The following is a 24,382-nucleotide window of genomic DNA, read 5'->3' as shown; positions in this document are numbered from 1 at the left end:
AGGGATCATGCTGTGTATGCTATTTTAAGTTAAACTAATTATGTTAAATTGTGTTTGCATTAAACAGAACAAAAACTGAAACTAGAATGATTTAATTTCTGAATTTCAGGTAATGCCTTCTGTTATAGAGAGAATAGTTCTTAAATCTTTAAAGTTAAGTGTAAAGAAGCAAATATGCAGTCATGTATACATGGAGGTTTGGTGACAACTAGATTTGAAAATGAGGAAATTAAACCACTTCTTCACAATTCATGATTTTGTTTAGTTACATTGTTCTTTCTCATATTTTAAAACATGTCTGTTCTGTAGCCATAATCTTCATCTTCTCCATCCATTGTTCTAAGCTTAAATGGATTTGCTGGATGCCACCAAGCACAGGAAACTCAAGAATAACCCTCAAGTTTAAGAATGAGAGAAAGTAATCTGCATTCTTTGTAGAAAATTCAGAAAATAAAAGTAAGCTGATGGTACAACCACAAAACAACCTCTTATTCTGTTTCTTATTACTAGTGTGTGGTAAACAGATTTCTAGAGCTGTAAATGTATCGATGTGTATATACTACCATATATACATTTTATCCTTATAAGAGTATTATATCAGTCATTCTACAAATTTAGTTCTACCTATCACTCTACTGGCTACACAATACTCTAATGTGTAGCTGTACGATGATTTTCTGACCCAAATTCCCCATTGTTGGGGGATGTTGCTGTTGCTTCTTTTTTAAAATTGCTTATTTAATGCCCTTCTATAATGTCTTTTGTGAATGTGGGACTCCCCCCTCCCTGCCCCAGACATATTCTTTCTTTGGATCAAAGAGGAAATAAAATCTGAAGTGATGTTTTTATTAGTTGTTAGGGTTCTCCAGAGAACCAATAGTGTATGTGTGTATAAAAAGAGATTTATTAGAAGGAATTGGCTCACATGATCCCCGAGGCTGAGAAGTCCCACGATCAGCAGTGGGCAAGTTGGAGACCCAGGAGAGCTAATGGTATTAAGTTCCATTATGCAAGCCAGTTCTAGAAAAGCCCATGTTTCAGTTTGACGTGGAAAGAGAGGTAGGGCTAGACTGATGTCCCAGTATAGTCAGGGAGGAGTTCCTTCTTACTCTGGGAAGGGTCAGCCTTTTGGTTCTCCTCAGGCTTTCAACTGATTAGATGAAGCCCACCCACACTAGGGAGTTTCATCTACCTGCTTTACTCAGACTACCAATTCAAATGTTAATGTCATCCCAAAACATCCTTACCCGGAAAATGTTTGACCAAATATCTGGGTACCCTGTGATATAAAATTAACCATCACAGTAGCCAGTGCCCATCAAAACTTCTTTCTGACTAGGATTTTCTTTGTTCCCCTCCCCTCAGCCCATTGCAGCATAGTATCACAACCCATTCCTTCACCCCCTTGTTTTCTACTGAGTGGAGACCCCTTTATGGCCCAATGACTGACTGACTCCTCCGTCCCTCCGTCTTCTTTCCTTCCTTCCTCCCTTCCTTCCAAAGAGAGAGAGAGAGCTGGGGGGAGCCCAACGTGAGGCTCAGTCTTCTCACCTTGAGATCATGACCTGAGCTGAAATCAAGAGTGGGATGTTTAACTGACTAAGCCACTCAGGTGCCCCTCACCCCCCACCCCATGATAACTTTTCTGTATAACTTTAGACAGTGATCTGGGCTGACCTCTTTCTGGGTCATTTCTTCATATAGCAAGGAGTGCACATGCAGGTGAGAGAGGGTGGAGAGAATTTACTATCAGTGATGTCCCCCAGACCCATTGGTTGAAGGGTAAAGGACCTGTGCTTTCCTTAACAAGTCCTTTGAACCCTTGTTGGTTCACAATTTTTGCTTGCTCATAGTAGGAACTCAGTACGTGTTTTTTCATCAAACAAATTAACAGAACAAATGGAAAGTTAAAAAAAAAAAAAAAAGATTCCAGTACTGTTGTGTGCTGAAGGAAGACACAACACTAAATTGGAAGCTCTTCCTGATGCCATTTAAATTAATAGGAAGCACACACTGAAAGGTCACTTCATGAAAGTATTGTGTTTCACTGTCAATACACTGTTTCTTTCAGTAGTGCTCTTTTCCCTTGGCTTCTGTGATGTGCAAGTTGAAATGGTACAAAAATCTATATAGTAAAAACTTTCCACTCCCAGCCCCCAACCCTCCCCTCTTCCTAAATAGTTTCTTTCCCCACTTGCAAGCACATATATTTTTTTAAAGAGGTATTTTATATGTAGTCACAAGTGCGTGCGTGCGTGTGTGTGTGTGTGTGCTATGCACTCATTATAGCCGATTTTTCCATGTTAATACGTACAGAACCGTACCATTCTTTTAAAAGTCTTTATGGTATTCTATAGATGTATATTAATACAGACAGGGTTTTATTTATTTCTAATTTTGCTTTTGCAAATGAAGCTGTAGCATATATTCTTTTATGAACATCATTTTGTAGATTTGTGACTATATAAGACAAATACTTGTAAGTGAAATTTTTCCTGGGTCAAAGGATGTATACATTTCAACATTTTGGCAAATATTGCCAAATAGTTTTTTAAGGACATTGTTACCTATTGACTTTTCATTGGCATCATTTGAGAGTTCTGTTTAGTAGGTAACCTCACCGACACATTGTGCTATCAGACTTTTTGAACTTTAAAGGGCTGATAGGTAGTATTTCTTTGTGTTTTTAACTTGTCTTTCTCTTGTGGGTGAGGTTAAGTATATGAACAGACATTTATGAGCTCTAAACATTTTCTTTTTGTGAACTGTCCATTGATTCTTTGTATAGTTTTCCTGTTGGATTGTTGGGTTTTGCCCCAGTGATCTGTGGGAACTCTTTGTATGTTAAGGAAACTATGCCCTTAGTCTAAATTGCATGTCCAAAATAGCCAAACCATGGAAGGAGCTGAAATGTCCTTTGATAGATGAATGATAAAGAAAACTGAGATACACACACAATGGAATATTACTCAGCCATCAGAAAGAATGAATACTGACCATTTTTATCGACGTGGTTGGAACTGGAGGATATTATGCTGAGTGAAATAAGTCAGTCAGAGAAAGACAATCATCATATGGTTTCACTCATACGTGGATTATAAGAAATAGTGAAAGAGATTATAAGGGAAAGGAGGGAAACAGGAAAAATTAGAGAGGGATCAAACCATGAGAGACTCCTAAATCTGGGAAACAAAGGGTTGCAGAAAGGGGGGTGGGGGGGATGGGGTAATTGGGTAATAGGTATTAATGAGAGCATGTGATGTGATGAGCATTGGGTGTTGTACTATATGTTGGCAAATTGAGTTTCAATTTTTAAAAATCTGGGTTTTTTTCCTATTTTGTCATTTGACTTCCTTTTTTCGTGTTATTTTAACTATGCATATACTTTTTCATTATGTGGTTGAATTTAATATTTTTGTTTTGATCTTGCTTTTGGTGTCATATTTAAAAATATCTGAGTTTGTTAAAAAAAAAAACTACCATCTTTTAGGACTTCTTTTTCTTCTAGTGTTTTAGTGATTTTATTTCTCATGTTTAAGTCTTTAAAACATTTAGGATTCACTGCGGTAATGAGCCCATTTAATTTATCCTTCAGAAAACCTAATTGTCCCACACAGTTTGTTAAAACTTTCCCTCAGTGTTTGAATTTCTACCCTTACTATTTTCCCATGTGTATTTGTGTGTGTTTTCTTTTCTGATATAGTGATCTATAGTGTTGTAAGTTCTTATTATTCCTGATCATTTCTCCATATGAACTTTCTATTTTAAGAAATGGATCATATTAAATTGATAGAGTTTAGGGAACATTGATATCTCATGTGGTTGAGTGCACAAATGTTAACTGAGTTTTTCAAAACTCACATCTAGGGCCTCTTCTTACATCTTTTTAGTTAATTGACTTTGTTTTATGAACTTGATTACTTTCTGTACACCGAATGACTTCCAAATGTATATCTGCAGTCTAATCTGTCCCATGTTCTTCAAGCCCCTATTAGTCAACATCTTCTCTTTTGTGGCTTACAGGGACTTCAAATTCAACATGACCAAAATACATTCTTCCACCCAAGCTTTGTCTTCCCATTGTGTTCCCACTTTCAAAGGATGGTACCACTATCCATCCATCCATGCACAAACTGGAAACCTAGGAATCATCCACCAACATTTGTTTTCGGTCCCCTGTGGGCATCTCCTGCCTTGACCCCCAATCATGTGATTACTCTTTGGGAGGGTATCATGGAGAGAGAGCTGTGGCTCTGGAGCCACACTGCTGGGGCTTGAATCCTAGTTGTGTGACCCTGGGGAAGAGGGAGTCTTACCTGTGTTTAAAACAAACCTAGTTACAAATGAAAACAAAACCAATTAATGTATCTACTTATCATATATAAGATTTCTAATATTTTGTATATGTGCCTTTTTTTTTTTAAATCATAGGAGAAGCCATTGTCTAGATCTCTTCAAAGAGGTGAAGATCTTCAATTTGACCAGGTATGCCAATTTTGGAGGGATATTTTTTCCTGAAAAGAAAATGTTTATCCTAAGTCTGGTCCAAATACATCCAATATTAAGCAATTATTTTGTTTAGTGATCCTTTTTGTCATTACACATTAGATTCTGTCTGAAATTGGTTGTTTTTAAACAGAGTAAATTGAAGGAGCTATTAACTGTGAGCTTTATAGTTCATGGAATGATCTGTGAAGTTGATTGGTTTCTCTTCATTTAGCATCTTAAAACTTTTTTTCATTGGTAATCTCTTTATGTGCCCTTTGAAATTTTCTTAAAATGTTTCCAATTACATGCCTCAATCTTTCCTTGTGTACCAATCATACAAATTTAACAGAATAATAATTTACCTTTTTTTTTTTAAGTGAGAAGGAGGGTGGGTGAGGGGCAGAGTGAGAGGAAGAGAGATTTTTTTTTTTAAAGATTTATTTATTTATTCATGAGAGACACAGACAGAGAAGCAGAGACATTGGCAGAGGGAGAAGCAGGCTCCATGCAGGGAGCCTGAAATGGGACTCAATCCCAGGACCCTGGGATCATGCCCTGAGCTGAAGGCAGATGCTCAACCACTGAGCCACCCAGGTGCCCCGAAGAGAATCTTAAGCAGGCTCCATGCCCAATGTGGAGCCTGACATGGAACTTGGTCTCACAACCCTGAGATCGTGACCTGAGCGGAAATCAAGAGTCAGATGCTTAATCGACTGAGCCACCCAGGCACCCCATAATATTTTACCTTTTAACATTTTGTTTTTTCTTGTGGGGGCTATCAGAACCTTAAAATAGAACATTAATATCTAAAATTGAGTGTGATATTCCTATAGCATTAATTCTTTCCTCTTGCTGAGATTAAATGTTTAATCAAGTTTATTTTTATCATAATTCAGTTCATTCAAGAATTATTTTATTATGTATTGATTGTTTGCAAAAACCAATAACCCAGATTAGCTCTCTATTGGTATCTAGTTTTCCTGTACTGCTTTTCTCATAATTATGTATAGGAAACAAATTAATGTTCATATTAGTCTAATTGACTAGATAAAGGTGACTGGCTAGAATTACCTGGTAGAGACTTAACAAAATATTGTGTTTTTGGATTCTAGCCCAATTCTGAATCAGAATTACCAAGAGCAGTGCTCTGGCATCTGTTTTTTACAATAACTCCCGAGGTATTCTGACGCATACACTTACTGAGTAGCCACTGGCCTAAGAAGAAACCATAGATAGAAAGGCTAGTTCTCTGTTAGCAATATTAAGACACTTTATATAAGGCTCTTCAAATCTCAGTGTTACTGTAAAAGATATTATTACTAATTATTAATCTTTACTTGTTAATATATTGTTTTAAAGATATTCAGGTCTTTTTTTTTTTTTTAAGAAAGATATTCAAAAAAAAAAGAAAGATATTCAGGTCTTAAATCCACTAATGATGAATAAATGTATAATCAGAATTTGAAATCCTATTAAACGGTGATTTTAAGGAATATTTCCATTTTTTATGTAAACGATTAATAAAACTTTAAATGATCATGCCCCATAGTTCATTTTTTTTCCAGAGTAAAGAGCCAAATGTGGTAGAAACTGTTTTAGTATACATCTAAATCAGAAGATGGTATATTATTTTTTCTTCTTTAGATATTAAAAGGATTTCCTTTGAGTAATACTGATCATTGTTAATATAAGTTTGAAAAATTGGTTAAATAAAATTAGAATCTTGTTTTTACTTTAATTTCCTATATTAAAAACTATTTACCTGTCAAATTATGGTAATTATAAATAAAAGCATGATTAAAGGAAGGCAGAGATAATGAAAAAGGGAAAAAGCTTATGCAATCAAATAAACTTTTATTCTTTTCTGTTTCCCTGGATGAAGTACATTTTGAAGTTTATATGAAAAATATAAAATATGAGGAAAATTAAATGTTTAATTCCTGGAAGTATCAATTTATCTTCATCAACTGATGCTTTCTATAATCCAGGACCTGAACAAGACCTTGAGTATTCCTGCAACCCATCACTTTTTAGTTAAGAAAAACAAAGTGAAGCATGTTTGACTGTATACTTTAAGATATTAATTTTATGAGAAGTGAGTTGCATCAGATACAGAAATTCCTTTGGAGAGTTTTGTTTTGGGGGGGTTTTATTTTGGTTTGGTTTTTTTTTTTCTCGAGATCCTCCAGATGAAGAGAGATCTTAGGGACTGCTTGCTAATGATAGCTGGTGGGCCTCTTACTGCCACTATAGGAACACTGATTTCCTTCATGAAATGAGTCTGATATTCACCTAGAATTCAGATAGTTTGAGTAATGCCTTAAATTGAATAGCAGTTGCTCATCCCGCCATGTTTATCCTAGAAATGGTAATCATTTCCAAATGATGGCTAGTAGAATTAGGAGTGTGATACTTCGACCATGTATTTTATCTTCTGGTAATATCTTGTGTTTTCAGTTGATAAGCTCTATGAGCTCAGTAGCAGAGCACTGTCTCCCTTCTTTACTTCGCACCTTGTTTGACTGGTACAGACGCCAGAATGGAACTGAAGATGAATCCTACGAGTACAGGCCTCGATCTAGCACAAAGTCTAAGGGGTAAGTAGCTCATTGTCCACTCTTCTACCCAAAATGGAAACACTTTCATTGAAGGGGGTGATACTGTTCTCAACCAAAGACAGTTATTGTTTGGTTTCTAAGCAAAAATATTGATTACTTTTGTTGTGAAACTGATGGTAAAGGGAAAGCATAGTCCATACTTACCTGTAAATCAAGGGAGGGTACCAGTTAAGGTAGATGGAACTCCACGGTATTCATCAAGCGCATAGTCATCATGCAAAAATGAATTTCAGGAGTGCCGTGTTGGTAGTTCAGTGAGGACCTTTAATAATTCTAGAAGTTAGGAAAAATATTTAAAGAAGGTTCCATTCATATGGTTTGTGAAGAGAAGCAATTGGTATACAGGAGGACTGCCAAACCCTATATTGTTACCATGAGACTATCCTTGGTGCTCAAATCCCAGAACTTGTCTTCCCCTCCTTCAAATTTTCCAGGAAGGTATTGGCTTTGCATAAAACCTCTATCTGTGTTTGGGATGGTCCATAGTTTGGAATTGGACTTTCATTGATGCCACTTGTGATATTTCAATTTAGATAAATGAAAAAAGTTACCCAACACTGTATTTTCATCAGAAAAGTTATTACTTTTGGTTCTTAATTAAAAAAATACTAATCAAATATGGAGCAATGTTAGATTTTCTAAATAAAATCTAAAACATTTTTCTTAACCGATTCCTTTAGAATGGGTTTAATTTCTGTCAGAATAGTGACATGTTTATAAAGACTGTATAAAATATACAACAACAGAAAGAAAATGAGAGTGTACATATATTGGATAATTTAAAAACAACTTGTATTAACAGTTGCTATAGGACACCATACAGTTGAACTCCGTAAGTAACCGAACTGTTAACCAAAAGCTATTTTAAAATTCATGGTCTTAAATGCAATCCTAACTTGGGGTTCTTGTTTCAGGGATGAACAGCAACGTGAAAGAGATTATCTTCTTGAAAGGAGAGACTTAGCAGTAGATTTCATTTTTTGTTTAGTTTTAGTTGAAGTCCTAAAGCAGGTAAGAAGCTCTTTTGTCTGTAGTGTTTGTGTTTCTTATTCTTATTTTGCCTTCACATTTCATTTACCTTATTTAGGATGTTATGTCTTAAATTCTGGCCCACATTAGCTAGATTTCTGCAATATAACTGCACTTCTTTCAGTTGCCTGGGGCTTTCATGGCCTTTACCTATCATTTCCTATTCTTTTTACCTTTGCATGCCATCTAAGATAGGAGATCTTGTTAGCAAAAGTAAGCTGAACAGAATTTGGGTTACATCTGGGCTTTTAGCTATGAATGTAGTCCGCCTGTCATTCATCTACTTCAGTCTACTTTCAAAGAATTTCTCTTCTGAAGCCATCAAGCCTACATTCCAACATGTAATAATTGCACAGTTACAATTAAGGAAGAGGGGCAGTTTGACCTCGGTAGCACCAAATTGTCAAGTGTAAATGGGAAAACACCTCAGGATAATACATTTTTTATTGAATGACCTTTGGGATAATGGCATTGTGCTCATACTGCACTCATGGGTTTAACATCTGAATAACATAAGCAGTAAAGCTATAAACATATAATGTCTGGTATTATGTATATTTTTACTATTCAAAATTAGTATAGGTATACATATAAATACCTGAACTCATTTTGAAAGGTTTTTTTTTTTGGGGGGGGGGGGGAGTGTGTCAATTTTTGTTTTTTTATTTACTAAAATCAACTACTTTGTTCAAATTCATGAAAGTGTTTCTTTATAGTTTGTAGTCTTTAAAAAGTTACCTATCATTCAAAGATGAGCCACATATTTCCAACCATGTACATTGTAACGCTTTGAAAAAGTTAGGAAACCTAAAAGAACAAAAAAAAATCATATTCTGCATATATAACATGTTTGGACAGGGGTTTTGTTTTTGTTACACAAAATGGAATAGAATATATAATATGAAAACAACAAATGTAAGATGTAAAAGTTAACTGATAGTCTATTTTTTTTGACAGAGGCTAAATTATTTGAATTATGTATTTATACTTTGCATGTTTTTATAATGTATGTGAAAAATCATTAAAATCCACAACAATTTGAAAAATGAAAAACAGATGAATGAATTAATCAAAGGTGAAAATCATTTAAATTAATTGGTACCTTTCATAAAGGTCTTTCTTTAGATGTATGAAAGAAAATTCCTCTGAGAGTTGTGCTAACAAGCGAGGTTTGCTTTCTGTGAAGTCAGTTTTGCTGGTATCCAGAGACCCTGAGGCCAGAGTAGTTAGGGATAGAAGAATTTAGGACCAGAGCCGCCATTGACCATGACTGGACTTTGCCTAGGACTCCTTGTGGTTGACCTCTTGCATCTCCTGTCTGCTGATGTAGATCATGTGAGTGGTTTGGTAACCACCATCTGCACTTCTTTGCTTAATTAAATACAGGGTTTCTTTTTTTAGCAGGAGAGATTATAAATTCCCTTAGACATTCAGGTCTCTCTCCCTCTCTGATCATGGTTCCATTTTCACTTGCCAATCAGTGTTTCCTCTGAAAGTTGCTCCTCATTGCAATTTCAGAGCTTCTGTGCACAGACAACCCTATATTTTTCTCTCTCCTCTTCCCCTTCCTCTTCCCTGTCCTTTACCTTTCCCCATCCTCTTTATCCTCCTTCCTTCCTCCTCCTCTCAAAAATAATCCAGATAGCTCCTCTGGTGGAGAAAACCATAGGATCTGTAAATTTCCATTGGACTCGTTTTTCAAGTCCATTCCACAAAATCCCTTCAGATCCACTTTCACCTGAACTCTTAAAGTGTGGGGGGGAAAATGAAAAAAGAAATACAACAGCTTTAACAGCTAATTTTTGTTTTTGGTTCTGTCACCGTATTGTTCCAGTCTACAGTGGCCTTTCCACCTCCTGTTTTCTCTCTTTACCATTATCCTCATACTTTCACTCAAATGCACCTATGAAAGAATACAATCTATCCCAAAGAACACAGAGATGCTTTATTTATTAAAAATCTTACATGAGGTTTTTTTTCCCCCTCTAGTAAAAGGGAAGTCTTTTTAGCTTCTTCAAAACTAATAAAACCAGAGAAAATGAAGTAAAAATCAATAGAACTTTCTAAAATATCATGACCAATTTTCTACCATGACAAAGTGATGTAGAGTTTAATAGATCCAGAGACTAATCAATGTAATATATCTTGAATTTAATAGGACTTTTACTTTTGCCCCACATAAAAGACACATATTAAAACATGACTCAGTTTTATTTTGATGAGATGGACAGTCCCAGGAGTACTAAAGTATTGATACATGATTGGGTCAGTCTTAGGGAGGAGTAAATCTTCCTTATGGTTTAGTCCTTGACCTCATATATTACAATTTTTTTGTCTTGAATAATTTTTCATGTCTTTCATTCATGTTTAGAACTCTTCATGATGCATAAAGTCTCTATATCCTTTGTATCAGCTGGTCATTGTAATAAAACTAGGAGACAGCCAGGGCAAGTGTTTTCATCCTAGCTCTGCCATTGTCTTGCTGTGTAACTTGGGTGAGTTATTATCCATCACTTCTTTCCTCCTCTGTAAGAGAGGGATGATAATAGTATCTATTTTTGTAGAATCATGAGCATTAAATACAGTAATGCTTGGGACATGGAAAGTGCTCCATAAACGTTATCTGTTATTTTCATTTTGCAGATGAAGAAATGTCCTTAATTTAGTGATTTGCTGATGATCATAAAGCTAGTTCACTCTTTTACTCCAAGTTTTACCAAAATATTGGTAAAATCAGTGACACAAAATTAGGTGAGAGGACCAGCATCTTGGAAAACTAAAGTTTTGATCATAACAAATTGGACAAAGAATTGAGTTTGTATAAATGTGATGAAATTAGTGTGATTCACTGTAGGAACAAAATTAATTCAAGATGATGGAGGACTTTTTTTTTTTTTATTTTCAAGAAAGTCAAACATAATTTGAGGGTCATGACCAACACAGATTTTAGCATGTTAATACCAAAGGCTTTCAAATTCATGTAAAAGCATGTTTAAACAGTGACATAAACATTTAGAAAGTTTGAAACCATTTTCTTTTCATGTAAATTTTAGTCAGACATTTACTCATTGGGAAACTTGGTTTGTGAGCCACTTCCAGCTCTTGGCTTAGTTTTACTACTGCTATTGTGAAGTATCAGAAGGTGGAGTAAGTACATCCTTAGTATTTTCAGATTTAATATTTTTGTTGTAGATGTAGATGAGTTCCCTGAAGGTTCATGCAAATACTTGTTATTTTTCTGAGGCTAAATGTATTCATTCCCCTTTCCATTGAAAGCTGATCTATGTGGTAATGAATGAGCCTCACTGACTCTACAATATCCATATCTTAACCTGATTTTGTTGTTTTTCACTTTCATGATGTGATAAAAGCATTAAAGTTTGGGAGGTGAGGGGGCACCTGGGTGGCTCATTGGTTGAGCATCTGCCTTTGGCTCAGATCGTGATCCTGGGGTCCTAGGATTGAGTCCCAAGTCCCGCATTGGGCTCCCCACAGGGAGCCTTCTTCTCCCTCTGCCAGTGTCTCTGCCTGTCTCTCTGTGTCTCTCATGAATAAATAAAATCTTAAAAAAAAAATAATAAAGTTTGGGAGGCAATGCTGGGAATGGCCTTGAAATAAAACTTGAGTATTCTTTTTTTTTTTTTTTTAAGTTTTTTAAGTAATCTCTATATGCAAGGTGTGGAGCTTGAATGCATGACCCAGAGGTCGAGATCCTCTGAGCCAGCTGAGCATCCCTTGGTATTCTTTAGAGTCTATTAGGTATATAGCCTTTTGGAATGTTGAAGTAGAATTAGAGCTGCTTCTAAAATCACAGATGACAAGACTTGAAAAAGTCTTGATACTGTAGGTGGGGATATTACTCCCTGAAAGTAGAGCTTTTTATCTATAAGCCGAAATGGGATTCTGCTCCATGTCCGTTTTCTGAGATTCAATTCGGGAGTGTTCTCATTTTTATTACTATTATTGAAAATAAAGGGGAAAATAGGGATATTAAGAATGTGCATCCTGATAACGTTCATTCTTAAAATGTTTGGAAGTTTTACTTTTACCTTCCAAAAATTAAGGATAAGACATATTTCTTCTTTCACTTCTATTTGTGTCTCTCTTCTGACTACCATATGATAAAATTGAAAGCTTTCTTATTTGTTTCCTTTATTAAATGCATTTTTATATGTCAGAAACTGGGCATACAGTATGTTCTAGAGAAGGACACATCAGCTTCTGAACTTCAGTTCCCTCATCTGTAAAATAGGGAACAAGTATCTACCTTGTAAGATGAAGTGTTACAAAAATACCTACCTAATGCCTGACACATAAACACATAAAAAGCGTTGACAGTGGCAACAGTAGGGTAGTAATAAAGAGTATACAGCGTGGCGTAGTGCCCTACCTGTCATTGTTAGACTTCAGACACAGCTGGACCTAATAAGACAGTTCAGGAGAAATTTCAGGTCTAAGTTAGCTTGCATTTCATCTCTCTAGCCTAGAGTACATTAAACATCCCTGTGAAGAAATCAATATGGTAAAACCACAACACAGCACAGTAAGTGGAATATAAACAATTAAATCACATAAAATGCAGTGTTGCATTATTATTGCAAGGTCAGTGAAATGTGTGGGGCCAGCCTGTATGATTAGCGCCATGAATTCTGGAATAGGTTCTTGAAGTCAGGCTGCAGGCTGCAGGCTCCAGGTACAGCCTACAGCCTATTCCTGACCAAAGTTTGTCATCCACTGGTGGTAGATGTAGACTCCATTTTAACCATCAGTGGGTAGCCACAGGGCTAAATGGGATGTAGAGGACAGAAGCATTGATGATAGTAATTGTTGTTGTTGTTGTTGTTGTTACCTTAGGGCCTATTTATGGGCTCAGTGGAGGGGAGATCAGGCTGGGGGAATATATCTCCCTCCTTGCTTCTCAATGGGCCCTTGTTTCCTGCCGTTTTTCCTATCAAGCTTTCTCCTCAGTATCTCCATCCATATTTTCTAGTCCTTTCACGTTCTCTACATTCTCAGGAGATAAGAACTTTGGTGTCCCTTTTAGAAAAAGAAAAGGTGAGAAGACAAAAGAATCCATCTCCAATTGTAATATACTCGATTTTTCATTCTCTTGGGGCTAGTGATTATAGGGTTCCGGTGTGTCGTCTATGTTTTATAGGTGGGAAGTGGGAACTTCCTCAAGGTTATATAACTAGTAAAAAGAGAAACTGTGGCTTGATTGAAATAAACCAAAATCTATGGTCTTTCTACACTTTTTTATTGTAGTGAAGAAAACATTTTTATTTATTGTATAAAGGTTTGAGTATAGTTTACTTATAATAAACTCATCATCTTGATGTGTATACAAGGAGCGCTTTGGGGATACTGTTTTGAGTTCCTTATTAATATGGAATAACATTATTGTCCCAAAAAGGTGTTCAGGGTACCAAGTAAAAGATGCCTCTGCTTATTTGATCAGCCAATATTCTGAAATTCCTATATGAATAAAACATGATGTTATACTTTTATGAGGATGTGTCTGCCTATAAAAGATTGAAAAGCTTTCTGTAATTATATAGTCAAGCATAAAATTCATAGTTAAGTATTTCTAATTGCTAAAGAAATTTTGGGTTTAAAGTTCAGTCTTCCAGTGTGTGGGACAAAGGTTAAGATTATTCTTGTGGGGTCTGAATTCTCGAACCTTACTAAGCAGAGTAAATTCCGTTTCTGTGCAGTTTATTAACGTGGGATCTTCAAATCGCTGCTTCTCTAAACAGACAAATAAACTTCTTTCTTATATCATCAGGCTACTACTAGTACAAGGTTCACTGAGAACTAAGAAAAGTAGCATTTGGATTACAGTTGCTTCCTCACCTAATCCCTATTTGATTTTGTGACGGAGCACATTTTCTTCAAATTGGATTCTGGGTGCAGGCCTTGAGGATGGTCTCAGTTTCTAGGAAATCTGAGATGAATGCTCTCTCTCATCCTCCTCTGGTCAACAGCAAATATCAATATGCCTAGCCAAGATAAAGCTCTAGCCTTCCATCCTGGAGTAGAAGTTCACCATGAGCCTTTCGAAGCTGTGTTAGCTGCCTGCCTCCCTCTGCTCAGACAGCATTTTAAAAATGGTCCTAGGATTCTCCCTATGTTGTGCAAGTTTAGTCACTTTCTCATTGAGCTGAGTACCAGTCCAATGAGTAGTTACTTACTGGATTTCTTGTCTTGTCCCTCATTACAATGTAATTGTAGTTACTGTTTCTAATGGCTCTCTCCTATTTACTAGGTTTGAACCAGCTCCTGATCATTATTCAGAACTAAATTCAGCTCCTCATGGATAGATTCCGGATTTACCTTTGTAAAAAATATCTTTATTTTAAATAAAAATCTCTCCTTTATGAAACCCTCAAGAAACATTCTCTGACCATCTCTGAATAATTAGTTTCCTGTTATTCTTTTCCCTAGTTGAGTTTGTGACTTTCTTGATAAATCTCTATTACAATTTTATCCTATTGATAAGATGTTCTCTACTGTATATTGTTACAAATTTTAAGGAAGTGTGGAATTCCTGTGTGTTTTGTTTTAATTGGACTTCAGGGCCACAGAATAGGATAAATCATGATCCTGGTTCAAGATACACTGTTATCACTGGTGTCTATGTGGCTACCTGTGTTTTTGTTTACAATATAATGGTTACCTGTGAGGCCCCAAAATACCATAGCTTACGCCTAATTATGTAAATCTCTCCTAGTTTACTCCCTTTCTATCCTCTTACCATTATACTTATTTTTGTGTTATTCTCTTTTAAAAATGTTTTCATATATGTTTGAATAGTAAGTTTTTCTCATCTTTGAATTTCCTAAAAAAAAAAAAAAATTGTATCCTACTGTATATTTTTCCTCTGGGACTTACTTTTTCACTCAACATTATGTTGCAGGGATTAATCCATGAAATGTATAGCTATACGTTATCATTTTCTTACGCATATAATTGCTAGTGTAGCGGAGCTCCACCCTCTTAAATTCATTCCTGGAGCCCTGCAAATTAAGCTGCTGGAGCTCACATTAACAGGAGAAAAGGTTTATTGCAAAGGCACATGGAGGCCTTCTTGGAAAAGAAGTCGAAGACACAAAAGAATGGTTAGACCCTAAAATTTAACAAAGAGCAATACATTGTGAAGTGACCAGACAAAGGAAAGGGAAAGTGGCAAAGGGTAGTAAACTGGGGGAAGGAAAATATATGGGGGAAACTAATGGGAGATAAGGGCTGTTTAGTAAGCTTTGTGCAGACCTACCTTATTGTCAACTTTCTGATGATAACAGTTGCCCTTTTCTTGGTATGGGAAAGAGGAGAAAAGACTGCTTTTAGAGGCAGAAAGGGGGAGGGTGAAGAGCTTTGCCTGCACCTGCTATTTCTCAGCTGCCTTCAGCTCAAAATAATTCTCATGCCAAAGTGCCATATTTTGTGGCGGCATACTTTGATCTGCTTCACTAGGTTGTGGGCTTTATAAAAAATTGAACTCACACCAGCAATGTCTCTGAAACATCATTTCACTTACATTTTTTCTCCTATTTGGTATTATCAGACTTGACTTTTCCCCATTGAATAGGTATATTTTCATTCTCCTTATAACTAATTAAATCAAGCAAATCTTCATGTTTATTAAGAATAAGCACAACAAAGGACAAAAACAGAAAATTATAAAGCCTGGCCAAAAGCCTTCAAAGAAGTGAAAAGATACTCCATGTAAATGTGAAAGAGCACAGTTATCCCCAAATTGATCGCAACTCCAATAAAAATCCTGATGGTTTTTGTGTACCTTCAAAGTTGAATATGGAGGAACAGTGAGCCAGAAATGGCTACGCTCTCTCTGAAGGAAAATAAGGGGGACTTTCAGGACCAGACATCAGAACTTATTCAGAAAGTCTAATAATGGAGACTGTATGATTTCACTACCAACATATAAAAGTTGATAGAATAGTGAACTCAGAAACAGACCCACACATATATAGAACTTGATTACTTATCAGTGGTGACTTGTATAATCTCTGATCCATCAGTTCCTCCTTTTGGACTCTTTCCCATAGTCCTTTTGGACTATGCAAGTATATAACATTAAGTGTACAAGATACTTATTGTATAACACTATATTGGTTATTGAAAATCTGGAATGAAATGTTTGTCAATAGGAAGCTCATTAAATACATTTTAATACACTGAGTATTATACAGCCGTTGAAAAGAAAGGAGGAGCTCTAAGTACTGACATGGAAAGATGAATCAGGGACCCTTGGTTGGCTCAGCGGTTTAGCGCCTGCCTTAGACTCAGGGCGTGATCCTGGAGTCCTGGGATTGAGTCCCACATCGGGCTCCCTGCATGGAGCCTGCTTCTCCCCCTGCCTGTGTCTCTGCCTCTCTTTCTCTTTGTCTCTCTCTCATGAATAAATAAAATCCTAAAAAAAAAAAAAAAGAAAAAGAAAAAGAAAAAAAGAAAGAAATATGAATCATCCTGTTAAGAAAAATAAGGTATGTGTGGGTGCATGTAGGAAAAAATCTGGAAGGATATATACCAAACTATTAATAGTGATTATAAAAGGGGGAAGGGGCAAGGATTTTACTTTCTGGCTTAAAAATTTTTATTTGTTTCCCATATTAGGAGGTAGCTTATAATTTTTGAAGAACTCAACAAAACAAAAATATTTAAATGACAAATTTCTAACATGAATAAGGCCACAAATAGTTTTACTCTTATTTTTTCACAAATAGTTTTAAATTGTTGGAAAAGTTGGTGTCGTTTTGGCCTACTATTTAGGATAGAAAATCAGACTAATGGAATGTGTGGCTGGCTCAGCCTATCAAGTGTTACAGAGAAGTACATGTGGTCGTTGTCTTAATTTCCCGACGGTAACAATGACAGTCACATCAGCAACAACTGCTACTTTTTCCCCTTTCTGGGCCATAGTTCAAGGATTTGTGACTATGAAGCTTAACGTTCTTAAATTTAGAGCTTATTAAATTAGATGGGTAACTGAATTCTCAGGGAAAATATAACATCCTTAGAAAAGGGGAAGGTTGACTAAATGGTAATAGATCACATCATGGAAATGAAAACTGCTTATTGATTTAATTAGTTGAAATGTGGAGAATACTCAGAAAAGATTTGTAACCTACTTAGCTCTTGCTGACTTGATTTTTTTTTTTTTGTTCTAGATTCCCGTTCATCCTGTGCCCGATCCCTTAGTCCACGAAGTTCTAAACTTAGCTTTTAAGCACTTTAAACATAAGGAAGGGTAAGTAAAATACTAGTTGGGGATTATTGATTTTCTCTACGTTTAAATATAATTCAAACTCTCATTGATCATTTGTTTTTAAAAGAGTCAGAGCACTTATCTTTTTTTCTTTTTTTAATCCACACAGAATGCTTGTAGGAAAGGTGTTATGTTTTGTTTCTTAGGCTCCGTGCCCAATTTGGGGCTTGAAGTCATGACCAAGAGCCCCATGCTATACTGACTGAGGTGGCCAGGTGCCCCCATAGGAAATATTTTATTGAAATAATTCTTAAAACTATTGATTGGATTTATAAGAATTTGAAGGTTAAATCTCATGACAAAGTAAAATCCAGAGATAGAAGAAAATTCATGTGGATTTTATTGTCCTATCAATGAATCATCAGAGGAAAAAAAAAAAGCTGTGAAACATCCTAATAAGAAATTTTCAGATTTATTAGGGAGAGTTTATAGAAAAAAAGTTGATAATACATTTGTTCTCTTGTTTTAGATATTCAGGAACCAACACTGGGAATGTGCATATTATTGCAGATTTATATGCGGAGGTGATAGGGGTTCTTGCCCAATCAAAGTAAGTGTTATAAATCACTGACCTCAGTTTGTGTTTTAGAATGCTTCATTGCTAATATAGTAGACACCATTTTAGATCTATTTCTTTTTCATAGTTATTTTGAAGTCTACTCCACCTTTTATTACTTAGCTGCTCTATTCCTTAGGGGATTTTAAAGTTACATCCATACATTAATTTCACAACTTTTCATTTATTTGGGGTTTTCCATAAATATCTGAATTGAGGAAGTTGGAAATGACCAGGAATAGCCAAGGACATTACCTTATTCTTATTTTTAACTCTTCTGTAAGAAGTGCCTTTCTTTTTTAAGTCATTTTTTTCTTTCTTTAGAACTCTACAGAGCTAATAATGACTTTTAATACTTTCTGGTTGAGTACTTTCATTTCTGGGGTAGCAACTCAGTGTCTTCCTCCTAATTATCTTATTTGTTTTAGCACCAAACAGAGTTTTGGGTAGGTAGAAGAGATCCCAAAAAAGAAAAAGGAGATAATAGATTACTTCATAAGGGTGTTGTTCATTAGGAGCTAAACTCATTGAATCATTTTGAACCATCATTCTAAGAAGCCAAGTACAATTCTTTTTTTTTTTTTTTTAAATTTTATTTTATTCATAGAGAGAGAGTGAGGCAGAGACACAGGCAGAGGGAGAAGCAGGCACCACACAGAGAGCCTGACCTGGGACTTGATCCCGGGTCTCCAGGATCATGCCCTGGGCTGCAGGCGGCGCTGTGCCACCGGGGCTGCCCGCCAAGTACAATTCTTGTGAATGTTTAGTTCCTATGATTATAGTGACTAATAATTATTATGAGGAATTTAATAAAGGAGAAAAACCCTTGGAGTCTAGTGTTATTGTAATGGGAAGATTTTTAATCTAATATATTTTCTTTATCAAATGCAAAAGAATACATTCATGGAGAATGGTATTATACTCTCCAAGACTCAAATAGAAGTGGATAAATAGTATTTCCTGTCGTGTATCCGTATTTCACGAATATGTACTATTTTTTTTTCCCTCCTATAGTCAGTGATAATTGGAAAATATGCTTCATTCGTCATTGTAGCTTTTAGGAACTGGTTTTGCCAAGTAACATTAATAGTAAAATACTTTAGCTATTTCATATTATATAGGCGGAGGAAATTAAGTATTATTGGTTATTAACCTGTTCGGTTTGCAACATAAGCAGAGAAGAAACCTAGTCACCTTATCAGTTGTGGTCATTTGAATCCAGGATGGTGCTTACATTTGAAAGCATTTCAGTTCTTTTTCTTCACATTATATGAAACCATGTCCTCAAATTCCTTTCCTTCAGGTTTTTCTCCAGTGTAAGGAGAAATTAATTTTAAGTGATGGTAGTCTAAAATTGACTGGTTCATGTCTTTTAACAAATTTGTAGTCCCTAATGTGTTCTCCTTATAATTCAAATTACAGATTATATAAAAAGCAGCCTTAAAAATTAGAGACACTCTGATTTACAGAGGGATGTTTTATGGGTGGTTTATTTGGTTTTATTATGATCTTTATTAAATGATAATGGAGCTGCATTGATGCTATTGTAGGAATAAAGAAATCTTACTTTCTGTCCTTATGGAACTTCCCATTTTAAAATAAATGAACAGCAGATTTAGAATAACAAATAACTTTGTTTTTCTCTCTGCTTTTCTGGCAATTTTAATGAGGCCAGATAAAAGAGATGATATTTAGGTAAAATATCTTTAGATTTCCACCTTGAATATCATATGGGAAATTAGTGTTTATTTTTTATTTTTATTTTTCGAAATTAGTGTTTTGAATTCATATGTTATGTACTCACATATATTAAAGGTTTCAGGCTGTGAGGAAGAAGTTTGTGACAGAGTTGAAAGAACTACGGCAAAAGGAGCAAAGTCCACATGTGGTACAAAGCATCATCAGCTTAATAATGGGAATGAAATTTTTTCGAGTAAAAATGTATCCTGTAGAAGATTTTGAAGCATCGTTTCAGTTCATGCAGGTGATCTATCTTCTCTATTGCAGGGATTAGAATTAGCCTAACAGTAGTTATTCTTGCTCTTCGCGACTTTTTAAAAGAAACAAAATGTGTATAAATTAATGACATCATTATCAATTCCTTTCTCTGAGTGTTAGTTAAGTAGTAACAAGTGTGAATTAACTTTCCTTTTTAATTTGAGCATGTTTTGACCTTAGCTTTTTGGTAAAAGGACAGTATTTACAAAATCATCATGATCTTCAAATTTCTTTAAATCTTCCTCTCTTGTTAACCTAATGTATACCTCTTTCTCCTTCAAGGAATGTGCTCAGTATTTCTTGGAAGTAAAAGATAAAGACATAAAACATGCACTTGCTGGTTTATTTGTGGAGATCCTTATCCCTGTCGCTGCTGTAAGTATCTTTTAATTTTTGTATTAATGTGTTAAAAGTACCTTTTTGCTGAAGAAGTTGCTACGTGAAATATTCTTACTTTCTGGTAATTTCATAGACTCCTAAGTGGAAAACTTGAATGTAACATGGATTCAGGGAAAATGGTTATTAGCCAAATGCCGGTAGAACATTGATTAGTCTTGTCATTAAAAGAATAGGCCCAGGCCCTTAAAATCCGGAGTCTGTTAGGAGGGCAGAGAATTTGCAACCTTGAGTCTAGGTTATGCCTCTAGGTAATGGCTTCCCGAAGTAGCTCAGGGCAACATGCCATGTTTACTCAGGACTTTAGCTTCCTGCAATGTGGTAGCCATTTTAATAGCCTCTGAGGAAATGAAAAGTACTGTAACAAGTACCTTGGAATTTATAGAACTGTTTCGATTTTAAATGTTCATTTCTGTAGATGCTGTTGATGTTCATCATCATATTTATCCAAACATCTATTCTAAATTATTTAGAAATAGGGTTACTATAAATACGATTGCACTAACTTCTAGGGAAGCCAATTTATAAAAGCCTCTCTTGGTATAAAAGCAGTGTGTTATCTGAAAATAATTTTGCAGTTACTAGTAACAGCCTGCTATAAATAGGATTAAGAGATCTTATAATACTTAGATGCCAGGTTTTTTCCCACTTTTTTTTTGTCTTAAATCCAACTCAGTCATTCTGTATATGTGATATTGCTACTCAACTTTCAGTATGCTACACTCTGCTGCATAAATATTCTTTTCATATATATCATTATTTCATTTTTTTAAAGTTGAGGTAAAATTGACATGTAGTGACTATGCATCAAGTATACAGTGTTGACATATGTATGCATCAGGGAAACCATCACCACAGTCAAGATGATGTGCATATCTGGAGCACCTGACTGGGTTAGTTGGTTAAGCATCTGACTCTGATGCTCTGGGCATGGAGCCTGCTTAACATTTTCTCTTCCACTCTTCCCCACTCCCTCTCTTTAAAAAAAAAAAAAAGATGATGTATATATCTGTCACACCCTAAAAGTTTCCTTTTATTTTTTTAATTGCCCCCCCCCTTCCATTCACCCCATCTTTGGATAGTGCAACTGTCAATCTTCTATCACCCTACCTTAGTTTTGGTTTTCCTAGAATTTTATATCAATGGAATTTTACAGTACAAAACCATCTTTTGGCTTCTTTTACTCTACATAATTATCTTGAGTTCCAAGTATGTTGTGGAATATGTCAGTGGGTTTTTCCTTTTTTCAGTAATATTTCATTATATAGATACCCTACATGTTCACCTGTTTTTGGACATTGGGTTGTTTCCAGTTTTTGGCTGTTAGAAATAAAGCTGCTCTGAAGATTTATGAGCAACTCTGTGTATGGGGCATATGCTCTTATTTCCTTTGGGCAAATGTGTAGCACTGGAATTGGTGGACCGAATGGTAGCTATGTGTTTATTAAAGAAATTGTCAAACTATGTTCCAAAGTTGTTGCACCATCTTGCATTCCAAGGAGCTGTATATGAGAGTTCTGGTTTGTCCACAACCTCACCACCTCCTGCTTTAGCCAGTTGTCTTAGCCATTGTACTAACTGTGGCGTGGTGTCTGACTGTGGTTTTTTTAATTTGCATTCCCATAATGACTAATGATTTTGAGCATCTTTTCATGTCTTTTATTTGCTGTCCATATATTTTCTTTGGCAGTATGTCTTTTGAAATCTTTTTCTCTCATTTTTTATATGGGGTTGTGTTCTTTATTGGGGGGTGGGGAGGAGGGAGGTTGTGTTCTGATTGAGTTTTAAAGGTATAAAAAAAATAAAAAAAAATAAAGGTATATATTTTGAGATATATATATATATATATATATATATATATATATATTTTAAAGATCTTATTTATTTGAGAGAGAGAGAAAGAAAGGGAGGTGGGGTAGAGAAGCGCAGAGAGAGAGAGAGAGAGAGTCTTAAGCAGATTCTGTGCTGAGCACAGAGCCTGAACTGGGGCTCCATCCCACAACCCATGAGATCATGACCTCACCCAAAATTAAGAGTTGTCAGCTTAACCAACTGTGCTGCCAGGTGCCCTAATATATTTTAAAAATATGTTTTGGTTGCAGATATTTTATCAGATATATGCTCTGTGAATATTATCTCTTAATCGATGATTTGCCTTTTCATTCTCTTAACTGTCTTTAAAAACTGTTTTTAGTTTTGATGAAGTCTGATTTATCAATTTGTTCTTTCATAAATTGTGCTTTTCTTATATTAAGCCTTGCCTAACCCAGGATCACAAAGGTTTTCTCCCATATTGCAGTTTTAGGGTTTAATTTTAGGTCAGAGGTCCATTTTGAGTTAATTTTGTATACGGTTGAAGTATGAATTGGTTTTGTTTTATTTAATTTTTTGTTTTGTTTTTACATATTGACATCCAATTGTTCTAGCACCATTTATCCATTTGTTGACAAAATAATTCTTTCCAAGTAGCTTAGCTTTTTGCTTAAAATATCAGTTGGCTGTATGTGTGGGGGTCTATGTATCTGATTCTGTTATGTTCCATAATGGTTTTATAAATGATAGGTTTATTTTATCAAAAAGAAAACAGACTATTCACATGGCTAAAAACTGGAGTGGGAATCTATCTGACTCAAACTACCTGCAAATCTGTAATTCATGACTTTTGTTCATAGCCATTATTTTAAAAATTTCAAATATTCATAAGTAAATATTCAAGACCGGTGTAAAAAAAATCCTGCCAATCACTGTCATTAATGTTTGAACTTCTTCACTTCCCTGTCCATCTTTCCTACACACGGTCTAGTCAGGACCTGAACACCACAAATCATTCCTATGATTACATAGATCACCAGGCATTTAGTTCAGTACTATACAATGAAAATCTAAACTGCAATTTGATTCTCACCATGGAAATAAATTTCTTCTCCTTTAAAATTTTCAACTAAAATAAAGCCTGGATAAATGGAAAGTTATTAACTTCCTTTCCTAGCCAAGATGGTATAATTTATAAAATCATTTATAAAACCATCAGTTTTAGGCTATTATCATTAGTACATGTACTTCCAACTTATTTTTCTAGAAGTGGTTAGAATTATTGCTTATCTGGGGAATCCCCGGGTGGCTCAGTGGTTTCGCGCCTGCCTTTGGCCCAGGGCACGATCCTGGAGTCCCAGGATCGAGTCCCACGTCGGGCTCCCAGCATGAGCCTGCTTCTCCCTCTGCCTGTGTCTCTGCCTGCCTCTCTCTCTCTCTCTCTCTCTCTCTCTCTATGTCTATCATAAATAAATAAATAAAAATAAATCTTTAAAAAAAAAAAAAAGAATTATTGCTTATCCATCCCAGACTGTCATTTGTTCTTCCCCCTAGTCTGAAAATCAGTTCCTGCCAGGTACCTAACTGGGATTAGGTTGTATTTTTAAAATTAAAAGGAGCAGATTTCAGGAAGAAAGATCCTTGACTGTGGTCTATTAATGCTTTGTTGCCTTATTTTTCTTTTATGTCATGTTTGCTTTTGCAGTGTGTTTGCAAAGGCAGCCCTAACAAAGTATCCCAAACTAGATGGCTGAAACAACAAAAATTATTGCCACACAGTTATGGTGGCTGGATGTCTGAGACCAGGGTGGTGGCAGGTGGATTCCTTCAGAGAGCTGGGAGGAAGAACCTGTTCCGTGCCTCTCACCTCCTTTCTTGACATCTTTGACATTACTTGGCGTATAGAACCATCACCTGAGCTCTGCCTTCATTTTTACATGGTGTTCTTCTATGTACGTCTTTGTCCAAAAAAAAATTTTAAGGATATCCGCCACGTTGGAGTAGAGCCCTCCTACCTCAATATGACTTCTCCTGACTTAACTAATTACATCTGCAGTGACCAGATTACATCCAAATAAGGTCATGTTATGAGGTACATAGAGCTAGGACTTCAACATCTGAATTTGGGTTGCGGGAGAGGTGACGTTTGAATCCGTAGCATCCACTCTGCACATAGAGCTCCTTCTGTCTGGAACATTC

At 35.7% G+C, this 24,382-nt stretch overlaps 1 protein-coding gene across 7 annotated transcripts in view; it reads left to right on the top strand.

Moving 5' to 3' along the window:
- FRYL (FRY like transcription coactivator) overlaps window positions 1-24,382 on the top strand; it is a 258,580-nt gene that overhangs the window by 124,053 nt on the left and 110,145 nt on the right. For all 7 annotated transcript variants that reach the window (XM_041724310.1, XM_041724312.1, XM_041724307.1 and 4 more), the window contains 7 exons: window positions 4,432-4,485; window positions 6,946-7,085; window positions 8,021-8,117; window positions 17,324-17,403; window positions 17,891-17,971; window positions 19,793-19,961; window positions 20,258-20,350. In XM_041724310.1, the coding sequence (XP_041580244.1) occupies window positions 4,432-4,485; window positions 6,946-7,085; window positions 8,021-8,117; window positions 17,324-17,403; window positions 17,891-17,971; window positions 19,793-19,961; window positions 20,258-20,350 (714 nt within the window). The remainder of the gene's footprint in view (window positions 1-4,431; window positions 4,486-6,945; window positions 7,086-8,020; window positions 8,118-17,323; window positions 17,404-17,890; window positions 17,972-19,792; window positions 19,962-20,257; window positions 20,351-24,382) is intronic.

Source organism: Vulpes lagopus, chromosome 12 (assembly GCF_018345385.1).
Source record: "Vulpes lagopus strain Blue_001 chromosome 12, ASM1834538v1, whole genome shotgun sequence".
Lineage (NCBI taxonomy): Eukaryota > Metazoa > Chordata > Mammalia > Carnivora > Canidae > Vulpes > Vulpes lagopus.
This window is presented reverse-complemented; position numbering and strand designations above follow the sequence as displayed.